The following is a 21,776-nucleotide window of genomic DNA, read 5'->3' as shown; positions in this document are numbered from 1 at the left end:
AATTCAGGGTGGCCTTGCTGCTGAGAAAGGCTGAAAGGGGGAGGCTCTGCCAGCTTTTAGGTACACTGCAGCTGCATTGGGGCTGAAATGAGAGCAGAGTCCTGTATCGTCCTAAAACCTATATCAAGGAAACACAAAATCAGTATACCAGTTTTTAGATAAGTTGCTTGTTTGTGTGTTTGCTTTTCTCCCCCCTTCTCCTTAGAAGCATGTATAGAAGCTCTACCTATCAGTACCCAACGTCTGTTCCCTGACCTAGGGACTGGGATGCGAAAAACTTGAGTATAACAATAAATGAGTGGCTGTGGATGTGAGCACAGACAAACTGGATGCTGTGCTCCAAGCTCTGTTGGTCTGACTGGCACAGATTCCCCTTTGCCCTGCACAGCTGAGTACTTCCCAATTTAACTTGGGATTGCTGAAAGTCCTACTGCTTGGTAGAGCCAATGTACATCCTATTGTGTGCTCCTGTTCTTGTTTTCTCATTTGGGGTTGGTGTGCCCAAAGGGGAATTTCTGGGCAGATCTTAGCTCATCTAGGAGTTGAGGGGCTCTTCCAGTCTTTTGGTGACCACTTTCATTCCCCACTGAGTGCCCTAGGGGTATTAGGCAATTGTTCTTTCTCACCTGTGTATTTAAGAACTGTTTTAAATAACAGTATACTGATGGAGATCAGTCCATCAGTCTGCTTCTTCCCCTTCTTTTTACCTAAGCTTGGTAATTCCTTTGCTCCCCGATTTAAATCTAAGTAATTTCACCATTTTCTATTTACGAATTTTCTATTTACAAAGGAACAAACAGGAGGTTTTGTCAATGACTTTGTAGTGTTTACTCAAAATACTTTAACCCACATCCTACATAATCTGCACACTTCTGAAATGAAATTACGGCTCTTGTCACTCCTCATTCTAAATTGAAGAGGGATGTTTTCCACCACATGATGGTGGGTGGCAAGAGGCAACTGTGAATGTTAAATTGAGTTTCTCTTTGGCTTGAACAGCAGGATGATTCTTTGCAGTGGACACCGTCACCTTCCAGGAATGCCTGGCTGGCAGGACAGGTCTGTGGTGTTTACCCTAGCTTTTGCTTCTGGTGTTGCCTACTTTGGAGGGCTCGCAACAGATTTAACTTGCTTTTGGACTTCTGTTCATATGGTCACCATTTTCCTTTCAGCTGCTCTGCTTGATTGAGGCCCCAAATCCCTCTTGTATGTTTTTAAAGTATATCGGATTCATATGACTTAACTTGATACCCTGTCTTGGTTTTCATTCTCTCTCAACTTCTCAGTTGCTTAAGTGGAGTCATTCAGCAACATGTAATAAACATTCCCTGTAATTTCAACAGCAAAATTATAGAACGGCATGAGCAAGTGAACATTGTATACAGATTTAGACAACCGCAGTGTAAAGACAAGGAACTCTGTAGTTGAGGAAGATGTATATAGAAAAATGCATTCCAGAACTGAGGCGGCTTTTACATCCTTAAAAAAAGGCTGAGGATCTGAGACGGTGCTTAAGGGTTTAGTATTTGAACAGAAGCAAAACGAAGTCTGCTCCAATTTCCCTACAGCAAAACTGAACCTTCAAGAAAAGGGTTTTAGTAAAATCTGACACGTGCACAAATGCACACATACCCCTTTGAGAAATTAATCCGTGTACCACTTCAGCTGTTGCACTTACAGGAGCTTAAAATGGCAGTTCATGCAACACAGGAAATCTGAGGGAATCACCTGTCCCCCTTCCCCCTTTCTTTTGTGGGAGAAGGGAAATGGGGATGTCATGCGCTGTATGGCAGGCTGCTAGCTGCAGTCAGAGGGGCTGGATGACAGCTGTGAGGAGACAGCCATATCGAATACTTGCCCGGGCTTTGTTCTACTCTTGCTGCCTTTTCTGAGGTAGACCTTAAATAGCTGGTGATGGAAAAATTATTTGTACTGTAAGCTGCAAATAAGGCTCCACAGTGGTTTTCTGACTCTTCTGTGGTAGCCTAGATTTTTCTAACGCTACTCTAAAGTCTTGCTCTTAGCTACATGCACTTTCTTAGAGGCTATCTTGTGTTGAAGTTTTGTGTTCCCTTGCATCTTTGGAAACAAACCAGCTGATCTGTTTTCTTCTAAGAAAGCAGTTCCATGGAAGATGCTATTTTTGTGTGCTACTTCCCTCTACTGGATGGAATGGAAATTGTTATGGCTAGTGAATGGACCCAACTATTAGGTTGGGCTGATGCCTTGTGTGCCTTGTGTAAGGCTTTCATTGTGAAGTGAAAATACTTTTCAAGTGCTTTGTGAGTCGAGTGAGATTTAGTTATTACTCTGAGTTCCCCGTAACACACAAACGCTTTGGGCACGCTACTGTCTTGTCTTGTTCTCCTCCAACTCAAGCATCTCCAAGTATCACCAGTGTAGAAATACTGTGGCAGAGCAAAGGTTTTGTTGCTTTGCAGTTGGGAGTGGTAGGATTGAGTTCTGCCTAATACTGTCGTTGCCCTAAATAAGCATAAGTGGTTTATGTGCTTTGGGAAAACGGGATGGTTCTCAGCATGTGTAATGTCCCCACTGGGAGGGGGAAAGGTGGGGATGCTCTATTTATTCTCCGTTGCAGTGATTATTGTGACCCACTTCAGAGAATGTAGTGTTGTGTACGCAGGAAAAGTCTTCATCTGAAACTTGCCATAGATGACATCTCCAATCTGTAAGTGTTGGCAGATGGCTTCCGTTCTTAAGAGGAGCTGATGTGGACATTCTTCCTAGTATTGTATTGCAAAGAAAACAATGACACTTCCATCTAACTGTTAAAGTACAATTTGGAGCTTACTAGGAGGGATTGCTCTTCCTCTGTGGAGAAACTATTGTGAAGTCTTTGCCCATTGCTACTGCCTTCAACCACCCTTTTTAAATTATCTGTTTTTTCCTGTCACTTTTTTTTTTGCCTTCAAGTCTTCACCAGACAGTGATACAGGTTTTTCTATTCTAGGTACTGCATTTCTACTGTGATACTTGCTCTGTCCCCATATGTCGGGAATGTACCATGGGACGACATGTGGGTCACAGCTTTATCTACCTCCAAGATGCTCTTCAGGACTCCAGGACTCTTACCATCCAGCTCCTGGCAGATGCTCAGCAAGGACGACAGGCTATTCAGGTAAGATATTCCCAAATGAAGTGCTTAATTTTTCTCTTCTGTTCCCCCACAGCTTTTTCTTTACAGGGCAAGGTGTCAGGCAAAAAGCTCTCTGCTTCTTCTGTCAGTCTTCTCACCCCTTCTGTTCTCCCAGAACTGACAGAAGTTGCTGTGTAGGTGAAAAGAGTGCTGTTATGAATTTTGCATTCTTGCAGCGTAATCCTGTCATGCAAATCATAACATATATGAAGATCTGTCCAAACACACTAGAGCATGAAGCATTTTGAACCAAGTTCTGATCTTATGTAGCAGTGCTGAGCATGTTTTTGTTTTTACAGTTGAGGCTTATTTTCACATGTCTGTCTTGTCTGTACAGCATCTGTACTGAAGCCACCTATAAGTCTGGTCATGTGTGTTCAGCGTTGCCACCAAATGTAAAATCAGCTGTTTGGATTAGTGTGGAACTTCTAATCTAATGTTGGGGAAGGGGTTGGTTATCTCCATACAAGGATTGCTCTGACTACACAGGTGCATACTGCATCCTACCTCAGCTATTTTACAATGCAAATACGAATTCTGAGCGAGAACCAGAAAGAACGTAGCACAGTTCACAATTCAATCTACAGAAGGAATTTACACAGGGAATTAACCTGCTGAGGATCTGTGGATAATTAACTTGTGCTGAGTGTAGTATCTAGTACTAAACATTGTAATATTGCCAGTAGTTTTCTTTGCATGAAGAGTCTTTGGACAGGCAAGGTGTAGTGCAAAGCTACTCTGCACTACCATCTTGTTCTGTCAGCCTTAAACGCTTTAAATTTAAGCTGGATACTCAACACTTCTATGTGAGACTTAACCATCAAGACTTTTTGAGTAAACACTAGCAGAAGGAAGTAAGCATTCCCAACTGGATGCGCTTTCCTTGCAAATACATGGTACAGGAAAAAGCTTTCCATTCATCACTGCTTATTTCCAGTAGATGAGTATTTGGGTGGGTCTTTTAAATTTTCTTACGAAATCTGTTAAATCTCATCCTCTGAAGGGAGTGGTTGCTGCTAATAGTGGTGTTTCCTAGCTCTTTTCTTGTGGTACTACAGAATTCCTGTGTACTCTGGGCAGGTGTAGGACTTGTGTCTAGAGGGCTGGCTGCTCTGAAGTTGGGATCCCTTTCTGTGATGTGAGGCGATAACTTCCTGCCTCGCTGATAAGTGAGAATAAACCCAAAGTTTTAGCCTGACATATAGCTATAACCTTTTCTAGGTAAACTTGTTTAGTGGATCAGGAGCAGCTAAACTTTCTCATTTGCACCTGTGGGATGAAATAAGCATTGTGATGATATATAGACTTTTAAAATGTTGATACCTCCCTTCAATTTATGGTGTTAACAGCTTGCATACATCAGAACAGCAAACACAAAAGTTTTGGAACTGAATGGCTGATTTAAAACTGCATGTCAACACAGAATCCTGCAAACCTTACCTTCTAAGACTTGCTTTCAATTGAATTGTAAGGCTCTTCAGCAGAATCCATACTGAAACATTTAGCATGTCCCCAGAATGAGCAAGAAGGAAGGGATTATACTAGTTTAAAGAACCTCAGTAGTGCAGTGTTTTAAATTTCTCCAGGCTGTCCTGGACAAGGGCTTGTCTGTTAGTAATTAAATTACTGCTTTTGACCTCCCGGGCTCTTAATCATTTAACTGGTCTGGATAAATCATCTAAGTAGTGACTGTCTCTTGGAGCACACACTAGCAGAATAACACTGAGTACCACTCTGCTAGCATTGCAGGCGCGCTGTTGTGCCTCCTTGCTTCCTACTGGGTTTACTCTCCTCCTTCTCAGTTCTCTTCTGGCTTTTCTACTGGAGGCTTCTGCTATTGTGGTGAGCTGACTGCTTTATGATGGCATGGGCAAAGGGTGGGTGGCCCTGATGCTGCTCATGTAACTCAAGCAAATAGCAAAATTGAATTATGCTTGTCTAATTTTGCTGTGGTCCAGATACTGTCCATGCAGGTTAAGAGGCATCTTGGAAGTGCTAACTAGTCAATTTTTATGAAAAATTCTGTAAAATAAACTCAGTTTTTCAAGAACTGACTTCTTAATGCAGTGGTTCTTTTAATCTGGACCACTCTGCAGAAACAGGGGTAGTGAGTGAGCAGATCTGTGATGAAGTTGAGGTAGTAATCTGTGAGTGAATGTGGGAAGACTACAACTCTGGTATTGCTACCTTGCTAGCAGCAGCAAATAGAACTGACACAGTTGAAAGCAGAGGTGTCTGACTTAAAGGTTGGTGCAGTGAGCCTGCTACACAAGGCAATTTTTAAAGAGCAGAGCTTTCCTTGTTCTTGGGACAGCAGGACTGTGAAGCTATGTGTTTATCCCAGGGAGGAGACAGCGTGTCAGCATGAATTTAGGACAAACCCTGAATGAACTAGACTCTAAATTAAAATAAATTGGCTTGAATGCTTTTCTTAAAGCTTGGAAGCAGTCTGTAGAACTAAATGCCAATATAAGCTGCAATATGAGGAACAGACTGGTGTTCGAAGGGAGGTTTAAAAGTAATATGGTGCACTAACACTTAGCGGGATTGTTTCATAATGCTGTATTAGTAACTTTCCTAATAGGCTAGGAAAGCGATACCTCTTGGACATGCAATGTTGAGGATGGATGAAGAGGGGTGGCTGGGAGGAAAGGGAAAAAGGTGGACTCCGAAGGGCCTTGCAGGAGAGGGGAAATCAAGCCAGGAGTCAACTGGCTGGAGAGTATCTGGTTAACCAAAGTTGAAGGCTTTTAGGAAGAAATGTTTATTTAAACTCTTCCTGTGGCTTTGGAGGAAAGATTGTTTTTCAGACTTGGGGGGGTGGGGTGGGGGGAATTGCTGTGCGTTAGGATACATTTCAGGACTGACTGACCAGATCAAGCTTCAGTGAATCAAGATGCTGAAAAGCACAAACCTGACTCCTCAAAGGATTCAAATTCCCCCCAAAACAAGTAGAAAGCCTGGCGACACGAGGCTTGTTTTTTTTCCCCCCTTATTCATTCTGCAGCAAAGGAAAGCTGCTCGCCTGGTGCTGCCCCGCTCCTGGCTTGGAGCGTACGTTTCTAAGCCCATCCCCAACACAAGAACTTGTGCATGTGTAGCTGAGTGGTGAGCTGATCCAGCGGAGAGGGTAACCTTTCGGTAGGATTACTCTTTTGGCTGAGTCAGCTCCCTGGGCTGCTTCACTACAGTGCTACAGGGACTGATGATGCCAGGAGCAGAGCAGAACCCCCCCAGCCCTGTTGCTTGTAGGACTCTTTCTGAGCAGGCTTATCTCATCACAAAGCTATCCTCCTTGCGGAGATAATTTTCTAGCATTTTCAGTGACTTGATTCATATAAGGGTCTGAAAGCCCCGGTTGACATCAGATTAATGGGGTGGGGGTGTCACACGGGACTGTTCCCTTTTGATACCCTTCAGCTTGTCCCACTGACTTGCTTTTACCTTATCAGAGTGCACACTTAGCCGTCTTCTTTCAGAATTTTTTCCAGGGAGTGGGCCACAAACTGAACGTAAATCTGTTATGATGATAGATAGATGGCTTCTTCAAAATGTCATGTTCTTAAAATACATCTATACATGTGTAATTGTATATATGTATATGTATGTGTGTGTAATTTAATGCACTTGAGTAACAGTAAAGCATTGAGTGCTTGCTTCTGTTTAGGGTTAATTTCCAGGTGAACATGGTAAAATACGGTTTGATCTTTGTATGCCAGCTGTCTTAAAAATAGCTTTTTTTAAATTGTATCTCAGCCTACAGCTGTGTTTGCTGGGGTGTTTGGCAATGGCTTAATTTAAAAGTGGAAGCCTGCTGTGGGACTGGTCATTAGCAGAGCGTGGAAAGAAGTGACTTGCTTTCCAGCATCAAATGTTTAAGCTTTGGTAAGGAGGGCCAGCCAGTAAGGCAGTGCCCCTTCTTGCAGAAATAAACTGGCATGAAGTAGATCAGCTGGACCTTGAGCACCTTCCCTCTGGAGAAGGAGGGAGAGAGGTAACCAGGAAATCTGGTCCTCCAAAGGAGGAAGCTGATCTGTTGTCCTGAGCCTCTGGAGCTTCCCTGTGGGTTCCCATACGGAATCTGTGCTGCTGCTGGGAGACCGATAGCTGAGAGGGATGGCACTGCTGTGCTGCAAAGCATCCTTCTGGTGTTGTCACACTGAGTAAGCTCAAACACCCCAGTGCATGGCTTTGAAGTCAGGCTAGCCAGGTGGCGAATCTAAAAATGAAGCCTAGCAAACAAAACAGAAAAGCACAATTGACTCTTTCCAACAGCCCAGATGAAAGGAAATATAAAGCAGAATACAGTTCCACAAACGGTCAGTTAAGTCCTTAATGTAAATCTAGCCTCTCTATCAAGAGGCTGATTTTCTGAAGGTACTTCTAATTATATTGTGCCTTGTTTTAGTGAATTTCTTAGTTTAATACACAAGTAGATAATTACCTAGGAAGGCAGATTTTCACACATTAAATCCATGGTATTTTACACTGCAAGTCCGTGCTACTGCTCTGCCTTTAAAATTTAGGCAAAAATCACGTTCCTGCAGTACAAACCAAAGCGGTTTAATTTGTCTGCCATGAGCTAACCTCAGCAACATGAGGCTGGAGCCCTCCCTGTGTCAAAGCTCTTGGAGATTCTATAAGCACTGTAAGTAAAAACATCTTAGTTTGTTCACGCTTTTTACGGAAATCTTTTAAATTGGCCCAATGACTGATTTGTGCTGTGGCCGTGCCAATATTACTTCAAAGCAACTGCAAAGTCTATCTTAACATTCTTACTGTAGCTATACATTACCTAAGATCTCCAGTTAATTTATCCAGTAGAGGAACACTACGAAGTTTATACCCTGTTCTTGATGGAGAAAGCTGGCTCTTATGGCTGAAGTAATAGGGGAAAAAATCCTGTAAAACCAGCCCTCTATCTGCTTGTTTTCCCTTCTTTGTGGTAACAAAATATTTATGGGTGGGACACCCTTAGCATGTGGTAGAAAGGGGCTACCCTGAGATATACAGAAAGACTTCCCTATTTTTTTTTTATTTAAGTTGCTTTTAAAGTCCAGAGGGGGGTTGCCAGAGTATCTCAAAGCTTTTCTTCCCAAGAAAAAAGCCCCTCCACCCCCATCCTTCTTAAGTAGGATAAACTTGCTCTTAAGTTCCTTAGTGTTTAAGGTTTAAGTCTTCCATATTGAGGTGGGAAGTGTGTATTTAAGGTTCTTTATCCCCTGTCTATGAAAGGACCTTTTAAACACTCATGCAAGCTTAGCGTCGATGGTTGGTGATTCAATCACCATAAACTGCCTTTACATGTTGCATGGTGTTGCCACAGTCGTGTTGTACAGCAGTGCTCAAATAGAGGACTTTCTGAACTGATCAGATGCAACATCGTGGCTAAGCATCTGGATTATCAGGCTCTTCTGTTTGAGACCTAGGTTGGCCTCTTTGATTAATTGTGTACTGTGTGAACTGAATTGTGAGTGTACCCAGATAATTAGGGTAGCAAGCTGTAGAAACTCATAGTGAGGGTTCTTATTGAGTGTTGCACACTTCTGGCCATAACTTGTATTTTTAAGGAAGTGGCACTACTGAAAACTCAAGCAGTGATTTCTAGAAAAATACTTCCAAATGTGTTATAGGAAAACTTAAGTTAAGCAAATATGAAATGCCGGAAGGCTTTTCGTTAACTTGAGGCTCTGGTTCCTGGTGGAACCAGCTCTTGATGTCCAAGAGAAGATAGATCTGGAGAACTGTTGAAAACTGAACATGGCAAATCCTGCTTTGGGCCCCTCCATAGTCAGCCCAGATATCCAGAAATGCGATCAGGTTCTCAATACTACTTTGCTACTTATGATTGTTGTAATGTCAGAACTGAAGTAGCAAGATCATTACTGGAAGCTTTTTGCAGGTTGTTAGATGTTAGCTAAAGGGGAGCTCACAGAGGTGTCCTAAAGGGCACCAGGGGTTCAAAACAACTCTGCTTTTGGCCTCTTACTCACAACGGGCTGGAGCATATAGAAACTAGCCAGGCACATCTGGGTTTCTAGTGTTTCTAGTCTTGCCCTGAAAAGGAATGGTTGAATTGGCATTCTGTATGCAGGTCTGGCACCCTGGCTGCCAGTGACACTTGACATGTTTGTGCAGAGCCAGGAATAATATGTAAAATGCTGTATGAATTGATAGGTATTGCTACCTTGAACATTCAATGGAGTTGTATTTTTCAGCTTGTACAAAATAGCTGGAGATCATGAGACTTGTGCACTTAATAATCCTCATTAAACGCTCTGTAATCTGAAAGTACAGGTAATACTGCATGCCGTTGTCCTCCTGAAGCATGTGTTCTGTGTTGCTTTTTGGGTAGGTTTATAGAGAAGAACAAGAAATTCTGAAATGGGCTGGTAACAGCATCTAGTGGTGGATGTTTGCTGGGTTGAATTGCATTCCATCATGAAAACATGATTGCCTGCCCCCTGGAACCTTGATTTGCAAGGCTTCCATTTGTTGTGGCTCTTAAACACACTCCATCATTACTTGAATTTTAATGTGACAAATTGGAAGTACTAGTTTCAGTCTGAAGCTTGCAAGATATGTTGCAAAGTCCTTTCCTTAATTTTATTTTAAGCAACACAAGACACTGGTGACATCCATAGTAGAATGGGGAATATCTTGGTCAAGTTCTGGCCCCTGGGTACTCACATAAGTGCAAGTTGCAATTAGGCAATTTACTGTATCTACCAACAGCAGGAGCCACAGTAGCTGTTACAGAATTTGTGAGGGATAACTGAACTGGATGGTCTCCTAGACAAAGTCCTTGTCTCCAGTTTCTGAAGCATATGAACTTGTTAACCATTGCATTCACAAGCACTGGAATAATTATGCTATGAAGTGTACTCTTTAAAAGTGCTCTTTAAAAGGATTTGTTGTAAAAATATCATGTGCCTGACAAGAACGAGAAATGCTGCTTCTCAGCATTGTTCCCAACAAGCTGACCTCTCTGAGGACAAGCTCTGCATAAAAATACCTGCTAAACAAAAGGGGAGATTCATTGTGGCAGAGTTGTGATACCTTACAGTAATTAGTGTGAGGGATTTCCACATAGTGAAGGCTCTCGAAAGTTATCCTTAAAGCTTCTAGTTCCTGCTTCAGGCAGGTAATTTGCCCATTGCTGTTCTCCCACATACCACTACCTGCTGCCCTGCTTGCTGGTTAGCCTTCTTAGGCTGTTACAGCCTGTTTGAGTAGAGTGTTATGGGATCATGTGAATTTTCTAAAGATTTGTTAATATTCTGGTCAATACTAAAGCTGTAGCATTGTAGCATCTTTGCCATCCTTAGCTACTTTGAACTGTTTAGGCTCAGACTAATAACAAATCCACATGCCATGAGTTGTTGGTAGACAATTTAAAGCTATAGAGTGCAGTTCTTGCAGAAAGCATTGTAAGGATGCTTTGCCAAACTGTAACTGGTTCCTATGGATGAAAAATCAGCATCTCCTATTGTGATGGAGTTCATGAGTGGTTTTGGTAATTTTGGTAAAGAACTGAGAATAGCTGAGATTCTTCATGCCTTATAGCTAATTGCAATGTGCACACAGCTCAGCCCTAATGGGTACTGCTGTACAAAAAGCTCCATTTCAATCAAGACTTTCCTGCTATCAGAAATACTTTGTAGAATTAGAATATGTATGGATAACATCATTTCCCTATTACTTACATTCTTAAGGATATATCCCCATCTCTTAGCAAAAGGAGAGTATTCTGCTGTTCTTGACAGGACTAAATCTGCTTTGGAAGAAATAAGTTTCCTGACAGTAAAAGCTGGTTCTGTATTTAGATGGTAAAGCAGAGATATACGGAGGCACTGTAATTCTTGCACGTGTACTTTCTCAGCTAGGACTGAGACTTACTGGCTTTTTATGAAGTCCTAGTCTGGGGGCAGTTGTTACAACAATTGCAAAGCAGACATTTCACAAGATTTTCCTCCTTTCTGTGGACTTGAAGTGGTGAATTGAATTTGTCTGCTAGCTTCATGTGAAGGCATGTCAGGTCTGGGTGGAGTAGGATGTTCAGGCTGTCCCTTCTAATTTGGAGGAAAAAAAAGTTGGGGATTCTAACCTGGAGCTAACTGCATGAAGGCAGAACAGCTGAAGCATGCTTCTCTTCCTGAGCCCTGTCCTGCAGAGGTGCTGTAGAGTAGCATTCACATCTTCCTCTACCAGATAGCAAGAGACTCCTCATTAAAGATCAGAACCGTTGTCGTCTTGTTTTTCTTAGGCTTGTCTCTTTCATCTTTTCTCTAAGGGCTAATGACTTGATAAAGTTAGTCTTCATTTTCCTTGCAGTTCTGTATTCCTACATGACCTGGAAACATACTCTTAATTCAGTAACTCAAACTTGCTCTAGAGTAACTACCTGGAATGAGGAAACACTTATTTTTGTTTGACAGGTAATAGTCCTATTGTTGGCATAAATTAGATGCTGTTAATTTGCCAGTTCAGACCCTGAAAATACCACTAACTCTGCTGTATATAAAAGATAACAAGAAGCCCTGCCTAACTTTATAGGCAAAGCTGGAACCAGGTAGTTCATGGATTATCATATCTGCTTAATTCTGTAAGTGCCTGTGGACCGATCAAACTGAAGATATCTTCTGTAAGACCCTAGAAGTGAAGCCCTTAAATTACATTTGTTCTCTTTATCAGCTATCAAGACTGCAGTTCAGAGGGTATCTTGAGCAACACTACACACAAAGTACAACGTAAAAATTTTTCTTCCAGAGCTTTCCTTTGCCACCTAGTCTGAAATAGCTTAGGGAAGTTCTGAGATGTACCAGTCTTTCAAACCAAAGTGAGGAAAAGGAATCAAAATCTACCAGAAAAAATCTGCGTTCAAAAACAAATATTCATGGATGTTTCCATGGCTTTCAGTATGCAGTGTGGAAAATTAAGTTGAGTTTTCTCATCTGCCAACAAGTAAAATCTTTCCTTGTCAAGCTGTCAGTGGTGTGCATTGTTGGTAGGGTGTTGGATTTCTTGGGTATGTCAATGTCAATATCTTTATCGGTAACATGGATGGTGGGGTTGAGTGCTACCTCAGCAACTTTGACACCAAGCTGTGAGGTGCAGTTGACACCCTGGAGGGAAGGGATCCCATCCAGAGGGACCTGGACAGGCTTGAGAGGTGGCCCTGTGTGAGCTTCATAAGGTTCAATAAGGCCAAGTGCAAGGTCCTGCACCAGGGTCAGGGCAATCCCAAGCACAAATACAGGCTGGGTGGAGAGTGGATTTGGGGGTGTCAGTTGATGAGAAGCTCAACATGAGTCAGCAATGTGTACTTGCAGCCAGAAAGCCAACCATTTCCTGGGCTGCACCAAAAGAAGCACGGCCAGTAGGAAAAGGGAGGGGATTCTCCCCCTCCACTCTGTTCCTGTGAGACCCCACCTGAAGCGCTGCATTCAGCTCTTGGGCCTCCAGCACCAGAAGGACATGGAGCCTAATAGATTTGTTAAAAGAAGAAAATCACGTCTGTTTTCAGGCTTTGAAGTACAAAATGGGTGAAGGCCTGGTAAAACCTTAGAAATGTCACTTTGTGCCTTCTCTTGAAGGTGTAGTTAAATGTCAGTTCTTACAGGTTTGGTTGATCCCGAAATATGTCTTTTTCTTTCCAGTTGAGTATTGAACAGGCCCAGGCGGTGGCAGAGCAAGTTGAGATGAAAGCTAAGGTGGTACAGTCTGAAGTCAAAGCAGTGACAACTAGACACAAGAAGGCCTTGGAAGAGCGGGAGTGCGAGCTGCTCTGGAAGGTAAGTACTTAAACTTTTGTGCTTTGTACACTTGAAATTGGAAATGTGTTCTTTAACAGCACAGGGCTAGATTCAAATGTCTTTCCTCGGAACACTGAATTGAAATACCACTTCAAGTGAAATACTGTTTTCTAGGAAGCAGGATGCTGGATTCTGGCCCTGGTTGATTTTGTTTTGGAAGTATCTTTGCATCACTAACTAGTTCTCGGTAGGGACTACTATATCCTGAGGCAAGCTCAGCATCACAAGTAAGGTGGGCGCTCCCCCTGCTGGCTCAGCAGCAATACATCACATCTCCAGTGCTGAACGATGAAGAGAATGTCCACGTTTTGTTTAATGAATATCCCTTTAAAACCTCTAAAATGTTTCTGTATAAGTATGTAGTATATGGGTGTTCTTACAGAAGGATCCACTTCTCATACACAAAGGAAAGGAGTAAAGCTGTATATGCTGTGTCCTTAGAAACAAATCAGTATAAATCTGGCAAGACTAGCTTTCTTGACACACCCAAGAACTTGCTTTATTCTATAAAAAGTGTAGTTGCCTTTTCTGATTAGTGAAACGAAGTAATATGGCAGGGTTTTGGGTTTTTACTAGCAGAATGAAAATATTTTCCAGCAGCAGTATCTGTACTCAAGTACTTTGAGTAATCTCAAACTCCTGCATTTGCTTCAGCCGTGATAAATGTGCAGGGTGGGGAAACACAACAATGGGGGAAGTACCTGGAAAGGTAATTTAATGGTCATGTTTTTTTTAATGTCTAGCAGTGGTCCTTTGGGTCCTAATGCAGAACTGAGCAGAAACACACTCTTTCTGCTGTTGGCCTAGCTCTTTTAGATCAGCCAGTCAAATGGACTTTTCTGTGACCACAAGATTGCTGAAATTGGTATAGGGGAAGGAGCAAAAATGCATGGTAAAGGTGAGAAAGCTTAAAAGTAAATTTCAAGTGCTCCTGTAAATCTGCAGGTGCACTGGATGAAGTATAGCAAAAAAAAAAAAAAAGGTCCTGTGTGCCCACTACCCTTATTAAAGGCCAGGATGGCCTGTACATGTGGTTGAGGCACTGGATGTCAAGAGGCAGTACCATTCTGCTAAATTATTTCTGCCCTGCCTCTTCTCCTGAAACAGAATGGAACAGTAACTTTCTGGTTTAATCTGTTGCTGTAGGTACAGTGAGTAATCTCTTAAAGTAGAGGCTTGTGTTTTTATAGTTCTCTTGGTTTTAGACATTCTTATAAGAACAAACTTGATAGTTACTGTTTGAAGGCTGCTTTCTTGAGGTACTTGGAATGAGGGAGAAGTTCACTTTCCACTGTTGGCCTTGCCCAAGAAACTTTGGCAGCCTTTTCTTCTGAGGTATTACTAGTACAGAAGCAAGAGTTTGTATCCCAGCATAGGTGCACTTAAAAAAAAAAAAAAAAAAAAAAGCCCACACTGAGAACAAGTTTTCTTCAAGTTATAAAACTGTTTCATTTTCATGAAGGAAAAAATGGGTCTTGATTGCATACTGGTGTGAGAAATGATTCTAGCATAAAAGAAAAAGCAGAATGCATGTTTAGGCCTGATGTGAGGAGTGCTAGTGAATAATTTTGGGTACTAAAGCTGATGTCAAAGTACTCATGACTGGTAATCTTTTGGAAACTAGTGACTTTAATGAGATATTGGAGGAAGCATGTTTGATACTTGTTTGGAAGCAGTTGTGTAAAAATATCCCTTAATTTTAAATGAAATGACGTGTTTGTACATCTGTTAACTGCTCACTTTGTGAAGTCTGAAGACTCAGTTATAAACTGTGACTTGTCCCTCACCAAAATACATTGGTATTGTTCTGCAGCCAGCCACACAAGTATCAGGCATAAATAAATGCATTTTAACAACAATAAAGCAATTAATTAAATTTACAAAGCAGGTGTACTTTTCCAGTTGTCAAAACTGATTTTGACAAGTAAATGCAAACATGGGCATGTTTTTAATAACAAAACAGAACTATTGTTGGTTGAGCTTCCAGCCCTAGAAGGGGCTGGCAGCAACTGTGTGTCCTTTGAAATGACATTATGGCATCCAGTTGTAGAGTAGTAGCTCAGCATGACTGCCAGTATTTGTAAGAAAATATCAAAATAACTGGATCCTAAAAGGTCCTGGAGATAGGTGTCTGGTATTATCCAGTCCCACGAAAACAGTTTGGGCAGGCAAGAAAACGAGGAGAGCCCGTATCCACTGGCTGATGCCAACTCAGCATCAGCCTTGTGTGATAACAGCCCACCCTCTGAAATTCTTCTCCATTCTCCTCTTAGAGAGATGCTTTGGACTCTGCTCTTTGAGAGCTGCAGTAACTTTAGTCTTTAGAGTCTAAATAAGATGTGCCTTCTGATGATCTGTCAAGTACCTTGCAGGTAGGGGGTAAAGTAGCTTTTAAGGAAGCAAGTCATTATTAGCTACTAACCAAGCAAATCTTTCAAATAGAACAAATAGAATACTGATGCGGCAGCTCCATAGAGCAAGAATGTGTGATTTTTAACTGGAGGACTGGAGAAAACCATCTGAATTTGGCTTAATAGTTGTTTTTTCTCACTTGTGTTCTCTATGCCATAGTTTCTTAAGGCTTGTTCTACAGTTTATCTTATCACTTCCTGTGTCAGCATCCTGCAATAACTACGTAACTGTTTATGTAGAAGGAACATTAGGAAGTGTTTGGGTGTCACGGGTTGTCTTTCCCTGATAAGTGTGCTTTTCTTCCCCCTTCCTCTCCCCCAAGGTGGAAAAGATTCGTCAAGTCAAGGCTAAGTCACTCTACCTGCAAGTTGAAAAGTTACGTCAGAACCTAAATAAGCTGGACAACACCATTAGTGCTGTTCAGCAGGTCCTGGAGGAAGGTCGTACCATGGATATTCTTCTGGCCCGGGACCGTATGCTGGCTCAGGTGCAGGAGCTGAAGAATGTGAGGGGCCTTCTCCAGCCCCAGGAGGATGACAGGATCATGTTCACGCCCCCTGACCAGGCCTTGTATATGGCCATTAAATCAATGGGCTTTGTTAGCAGTGGGGCTTTTGCTCCTCTGACCAAAGCCACCGGGGAAGGCCTCAAGCGCGCACTGCAGGGCAAAGTAGCCTCTTTCACAGTGATAGGCTATGACCACGATGGTGAGCCTCGCCTTTCAGGAGGCGACATGATCTCTGCAGTGGTGATGGGTCCAGATGGAAACCTTTTTGGGGCAGACGTCAGCGATCAACAGAACGGGACCTACCTGGTCAGCTACCGTCCACAGCTAGAGGGAGAGCACCTGGTGTCCGTGATGATGTGCAACCAACACATTGAGAACAGTCCCTTCAAAGTCATGGTGAAATCTGGGCGCAGCTACATCGGTATCGGGCTGCCTGGGCTCTCGTTTGGCAGCGAGGGAGATAGCGACGGCAAGCTCTGCCGCCCCTGGGGGGTTAGCGTAGACAAAGAAGGCTACATCATTGTGGCTGACCGCAGCAATAACCGCATCCAGGTGTTCAAGCCGTGCGGGACTTTCCACCACAAGTTTGGCACGCTGGGCTCCCGGCCCGGCCAGTTCGATCGTCCCGCTGGTGTGGCCTGTGACATCTCGCGTAGGATCGTCGTGGCTGACAAGGACAATCATCGCATCCAGATCTTCACCTTCGAAGGGCAGTTCATCCTGAAGTTTGGGGAGAAAGGAACAAAGAATGGGCAATTCAATTACCCGTGGGATGTGGCCGTCAACGCAGAGGGCAAAATCCTGGTCTCTGACACGAGGAACCATCGCGTTCAGCTGTTCGGGCCCGATGGTGCGTTTCTTAACAAGTATGGCTTTGAAGGGGCACTCTGGAAGCACTTTGATTCCCCCAGAGGTGTGACTTTCAATCACGAGGGCCACTTGGTCGTGACAGACTTCAACAACCATCGCCTGCTGGTCATCCACGCAGATTGCCAGTCAGCACGCTTCCTGGGCTCGGAGGGCAGCGGCAACGGGCAATTCCTGCGCCCGCAGGGAGTGGCGGTGGATCAAGAGGGGCGCATCATTGTGGCCGATTCCAGGAACCACCGGGTGCAGATATTTGAGTCCAATGGTAGCTTTTTATGCAAGTTTGGCACTCAGGGAAGCGGCTTTGGTCAGATGGACCGTCCTTCAGGTATAGCCGTCACCCCTGATGGCATGATTGTTGTGGTCGACTTTGGAAACAATCGAATTCTCGTCTTCTAATCTGTGTTTGAATTAGGAAGAAACTGTCTCAGGGAAATTCTTCTAAGAGAAAATGAAAAAATACAACGTTGATTCAAACCTACCTCATCTTTAATTTTTTTACAGATGAATGTACTTATCTTTTCTGCAGGGAGTGAGCCTGTAAAGTTAAATTCTATCTACCTCATTGTCCTCCCTTCCATCCCCAGTTTCTCTCCTCCTCCCCGTCCCAACACACTCACAGTTCAGAAAATTTTTACCTCTCCCCCCATGGGGTTTCATGCACAAACATGTGTTGCTGTGCACATTAGGTGGTTTGTGTGGTATATTCTGTAGGCTTAAGCCAAAAAGGCGCTATAAGTTTTTTAATGGAGAAAATGGTAGTAGGTATTTGTAGAGAATTTGTGTTCTTGACCATACTGCAGTTCTGTGGGTGGGGACACGGGAGGGGGATTTTTTTTTTTTTGAATTGCTGCTGCAGCAGAGAACTTTTTCCTGTTCTCCTTTTTATACCTCAGTGTGTTTGATTTACTGGTGAGCACAGTGTCTTGTTCCCAGAGACTTTGAACGTTTTGTGGAAGTGAGTGGGATTTACTCGCCAGGAAGAGCAAGTTTGCATCTTTTTGGCATTTCTGTGTACTTTTTCTGAAACACAGTAATCCAACAGCACAAAGAGAAGCTGATGAAAATGCACAAAAATTCTTTTGAGTTGAAACCAAATTGTTCCTTTTAGTGGCTTAGTTCAGTTGTCAAAAAGTTTAGACAAAGCAAGGCTTCCTGTAGTGTAACCTGTCCTTGAGTTATTTCTTTTTATTCCTTTCATCTGAAAGTTTAGTATTAAAGTTTTTTCTGTTATCAGTATGTATGCCTAATCTGGATAAGAAGTTATGAGGAGCATTGAAACAGGGAAAATCAAGCCCTTGATTTAATTTTTTTGTGAAATGACTAGCGTTTTTTCTTTTTTTTTTTTTTTTTTTTTTTGGCCCTCCCCATAGGGAGACTTTAAGGGGGAAAAAGTTCAATGGATTTGTTAGAAGTGGTACCTATTTCCAAAAGTAAGAAATAAGCACAGCTTTGGAGATTCAGGGTGAGTTTTGGAAAAATCAAGTCTCTTGTGTTTAGAGGATTGCAATAACTATCAGTGATGAAACTTTTTTCATCCTCTGGCTTTCCCAGGGAGCTGGACTGGAATAGTCCAGAAGCTCTAATTCAGTATTTCAGGTGGGGTGAGCCTGTGGCTCCATGTAGCTCTTGCTACAGATCCAAATGAAAAGTTACTAGTTCCAGCCTAAGGCAAACTATATCAAGATGAAACCTTTTTCTTTTTTTTTTCTTTTTTTCCCAGGGCAGTACCAAAGAATTCTGTGTAAAAAAAAAAAAAAAATAAACTAATGATCCTTAAAAGCTTGGAGGCAGGGCAAAATTAGCCCTTTCAGGGATATAAAAAAAAAAAAATGCTCTTTTGAGAAGCAGAAACTTTCTGGGACAATAGATATCTTTCTAATAAATGAGGGACTTTGAGGCCCTGGAAGTTCTAGTTCTATTCAAAATTTTCAATTCACATTTAGCTGTTAGTGCAGGTATGGCCTCTGGAGTTGTTGCTTTATCCTCTGGGTAAGGCACTTAGTGGCAATGGTTAAAGTTAGGGAGCAGAGGGCTTTTCTGTCACTCAGTGACAGAAGGATTCATGTATCAGTAGTCTTTGCCTTGGAAATGCTATGGGATTTATATTACTGTTTGCAAGAGAAGATCTCTGAAACATAAACATGGTCAATGTCTGAAGGGCCTTTACCATCCTCTGCGGAAAGGGTTCATCCCTTTGCCAACTATCATGCACAAAAGTAACCTGAGATTGAAAGGCTCTTCATAAATGTGTGAGAAATCACAAGGTGCACTTTCCTTCTTGCTGCTTTTCCCCTCCAAGGAGTGTTAACTTTCTGGGTTTTGTAGAAATCCTGATGTGTTGCATATAGACTTCCTCCACTTAGAGGAGGCTTAAACTTAAAGGACCAGAAAGAAACAGACAAATTCAATGAGATGGCAAAACCTTTTAAAAGAAGGGTGAGGAAAAAACATCTAAATTAAATAACTGTGCTGCCTTTCAGCCAAAGCCTCAAGGAAGCAAACTCTTCAAGGCAGTATGTTTCAGCTGGGCTTAATCTTAGGATAGCATGTTTTAAAAACAGTCTTCAAAAGGATAATCTTTTATACAGATGTCTGTCATTAAACTTGTGTGGCCACTCAACACATGGGTATGAGAGAAACCTAGTTTACCTTCAGCTTCAAGTTCTACTTGTGTGCATGCCTCCCGTCTTGGGGGTGGCCAACGTTTATGGCAGATGTCCGTGTTTGCTTCGTATTATTCAGTCCAAGAATTAATTGCAATTTTGGGCTGTGAAAAGTAATACCTGCAGGATCTAGATACCAAAGAAAATTGGTTTTAAAAGCTTTAATATTTAGTTTGCTGTGTCCTTGCATTTAACCTATCATGTCTTAATGAAAATGCCAGGTCTATCAATATCTTGACCTGAGTGGCTGTTGATGTTAGTGTGCTAGAAATGCTCTTTCGCTTTGATGCTTACTGGGTTCCTTCTCTGGGGCTGGGAGAAGGGAGTTGTTATCCAGGCCTTCGAAAAAGAAAAGGCTAAGCATGTGTTCAGCGTTATTGAACAGAAATATTCTTGCCTTTTTCCAGCCTGCACAGTGTAGAAGGTGACACACAGAAGTTGCCCTCTGCTGTTTGGTGTGGAGCCATTGCACAAACCGCCAGTCCAGCTCTGTCAGGGAGAAGAATGACTAACTTAACTTGCTGTCCACCTAATTCAGTGGACTTGCTCACAAACCAAACCATTAGGCCTCAAGCGTTTGACCTCACACGTGTTGGGGAGCTTTTTTGTTTTAAAAACACTACTATTTAGCTACCCAAACTAATTCCTTAACTTTGTCACAGATAGTGCTAAGCACACTTGGTCTCATTGAAAAGCAGTAGTGTAGCTTATAAAATGGAGTTTTATATGCAATGAAAATGAGTAGCGATAATACACAAGTTCAATGCCAACATCAGACACTTTCTAAAAGTTCCTTATAGGGTAAGATGTAGCTAATGAACAAGATTCAAACCTTGTGCTGTTTTTTCCATACATGTTCTCATGCTATGAACTTTCTAAGGTTAATGGCCTGGTATAATAAAAAGTGTACAAAGGGAAAAAAAAAAGCAAGGCTTTGAAGCTTGATTGCAAACCAAACAAGCCTAAGTGTTCGGAGTAATCTTCTGAACCGGTGGAGATGATGGCCTGGAGAAGGGTAAGGTGAGCTTGTGCCTCTTTCTCTTAGCTCTAGCGTTGGCAGATGAGATGTGGGTAACAGACCTGTCTGCTAGAACTCCCAAAGGAATCTCACCACGCCAGGTTAAAACAGTGGCTCTCCGGCAAACTTTTTGCTTGACAATGTTATCAGCGGTCAGTTTGGCTGTTCCAGGCTCAGCCTATGAAACAATCTTGTCCCTTCTCCGTTAAGCAGGAACTTCAGCCCCAAACCGCAGCAGACACAGTATTGTTAATGCAGGTCCTTCAGATAACTCACTCCTTTTATTTAGTACCTTTAAATAACTTGAAGCCCATAAACCCAAACTACAAAGAGATTTAGTGAATGATGACAACACCTGAAAACTAATGCGTATTGGGGCCAGACATAACCAAGTTGGGAGAAAGAAGAGCAAAGTGTGTGGATGTGGCGTTCCCTTGTAATTGCAGGAAAATGGGCCTGGTCTGTTTTGTTACAGTTACACCGAAATTAATTTTGGAAGAGAGCAGGTTTATCGGCTTATCTGGCCATGTCTTTGATCATAAGATTTCTGTTCAGTTCTGGTTTAAAAGAAATTGTGCCAAAGTGTTTTGTTTATTTTTTTTTAAAGGAGTGTAAGCCAAATGGTGCCAAAAGGTAAGAGGGTATTTAAAAATAGAGATATTTAGACACAGTTTGGAGCTGTATAAAAAATGAACACTGGTACTTGCGTTAGACAAATATTGTACCTTTGGTCTTTGTCCTTGGGAGTTTGAAACCCAGTTTGTGGTACAAAATGCACAACTAAAGATGCCACTATCTTTTCTTGAAGTTCTACCTCACTTTGCAGAAGTTAATCATCTACCTCAATTTAGCATCAGACAGGTTTGAGAAATAATTGAGAATCTGCCTGGGGGAAGGATTCATCCTGCTTTTTGGACAAGCATTTAACTGAAACAGATATTAAATGTGTACAATACGGTGGCTTTTGTTTTTTTGTTTTTGTTTTTTGTTTTGTTTTCTGCCTGCCCATGGAAATACTAAGCTGCCCTTGCTAGAGAATCTGTAAATAAAACCAAATGTTCGTATACTCTGGCAAACAGGACTGAGATACCTGAAACACTTGAGTTTGATCCGTTTTCACTACGAAGTATGGAAATGTAACCTCCTTTCAGTATTATGACACTACTAGCTGACATACTTCATTTATTTGCAGTGTTCTTATGTCGATGAGACCTAAAGGTCTTCTCTCTACAAGAGAAACTTTTATGCATGCCTACGAGTATGTCCTGTTCCTGTGTGGAAAGACTAACGTTATGATTGCTGTAAACACAATGCTGTACCAAATGCTTGAAGG

The 21,776-nt window shown here is 42.2% G+C and overlaps 1 protein-coding gene across 2 annotated transcripts in view; it reads left to right on the top strand.

Annotated features, from left to right (window-relative positions):
- The window catches only part of TRIM71 (tripartite motif containing 71), a 53,963-nt gene extending 36,477 nt beyond the window's left edge, over nt 1-17,486 (top strand). For both annotated transcript variants that reach the window (XM_032182563.1, XM_032182562.1), the window contains 3 exons: nt 2,972-3,139; nt 12,817-12,951; nt 15,707-17,486. In XM_032182563.1, the coding sequence (XP_032038454.1) occupies nt 2,972-3,139; nt 12,817-12,951; nt 15,707-17,158 (1,755 nt within the window). In that variant the 3' untranslated portion in view covers nt 17,159-17,486. The remainder of the gene's footprint in view (nt 1-2,971; nt 3,140-12,816; nt 12,952-15,706) is intronic.
- Nucleotides 17,487-21,776: the final 4,290 nt, after the last annotated feature.

Source organism: Aythya fuligula, chromosome 2 (assembly GCF_009819795.1).
Source record: "Aythya fuligula isolate bAytFul2 chromosome 2, bAytFul2.pri, whole genome shotgun sequence".
NCBI lineage: Eukaryota > Metazoa > Chordata > Aves > Anseriformes > Anatidae > Aythya > Aythya fuligula.
The sequence above is the reverse complement of the archived record's forward strand: the minus strand, read 5'-3'. Positions and strand labels throughout refer to the sequence as shown.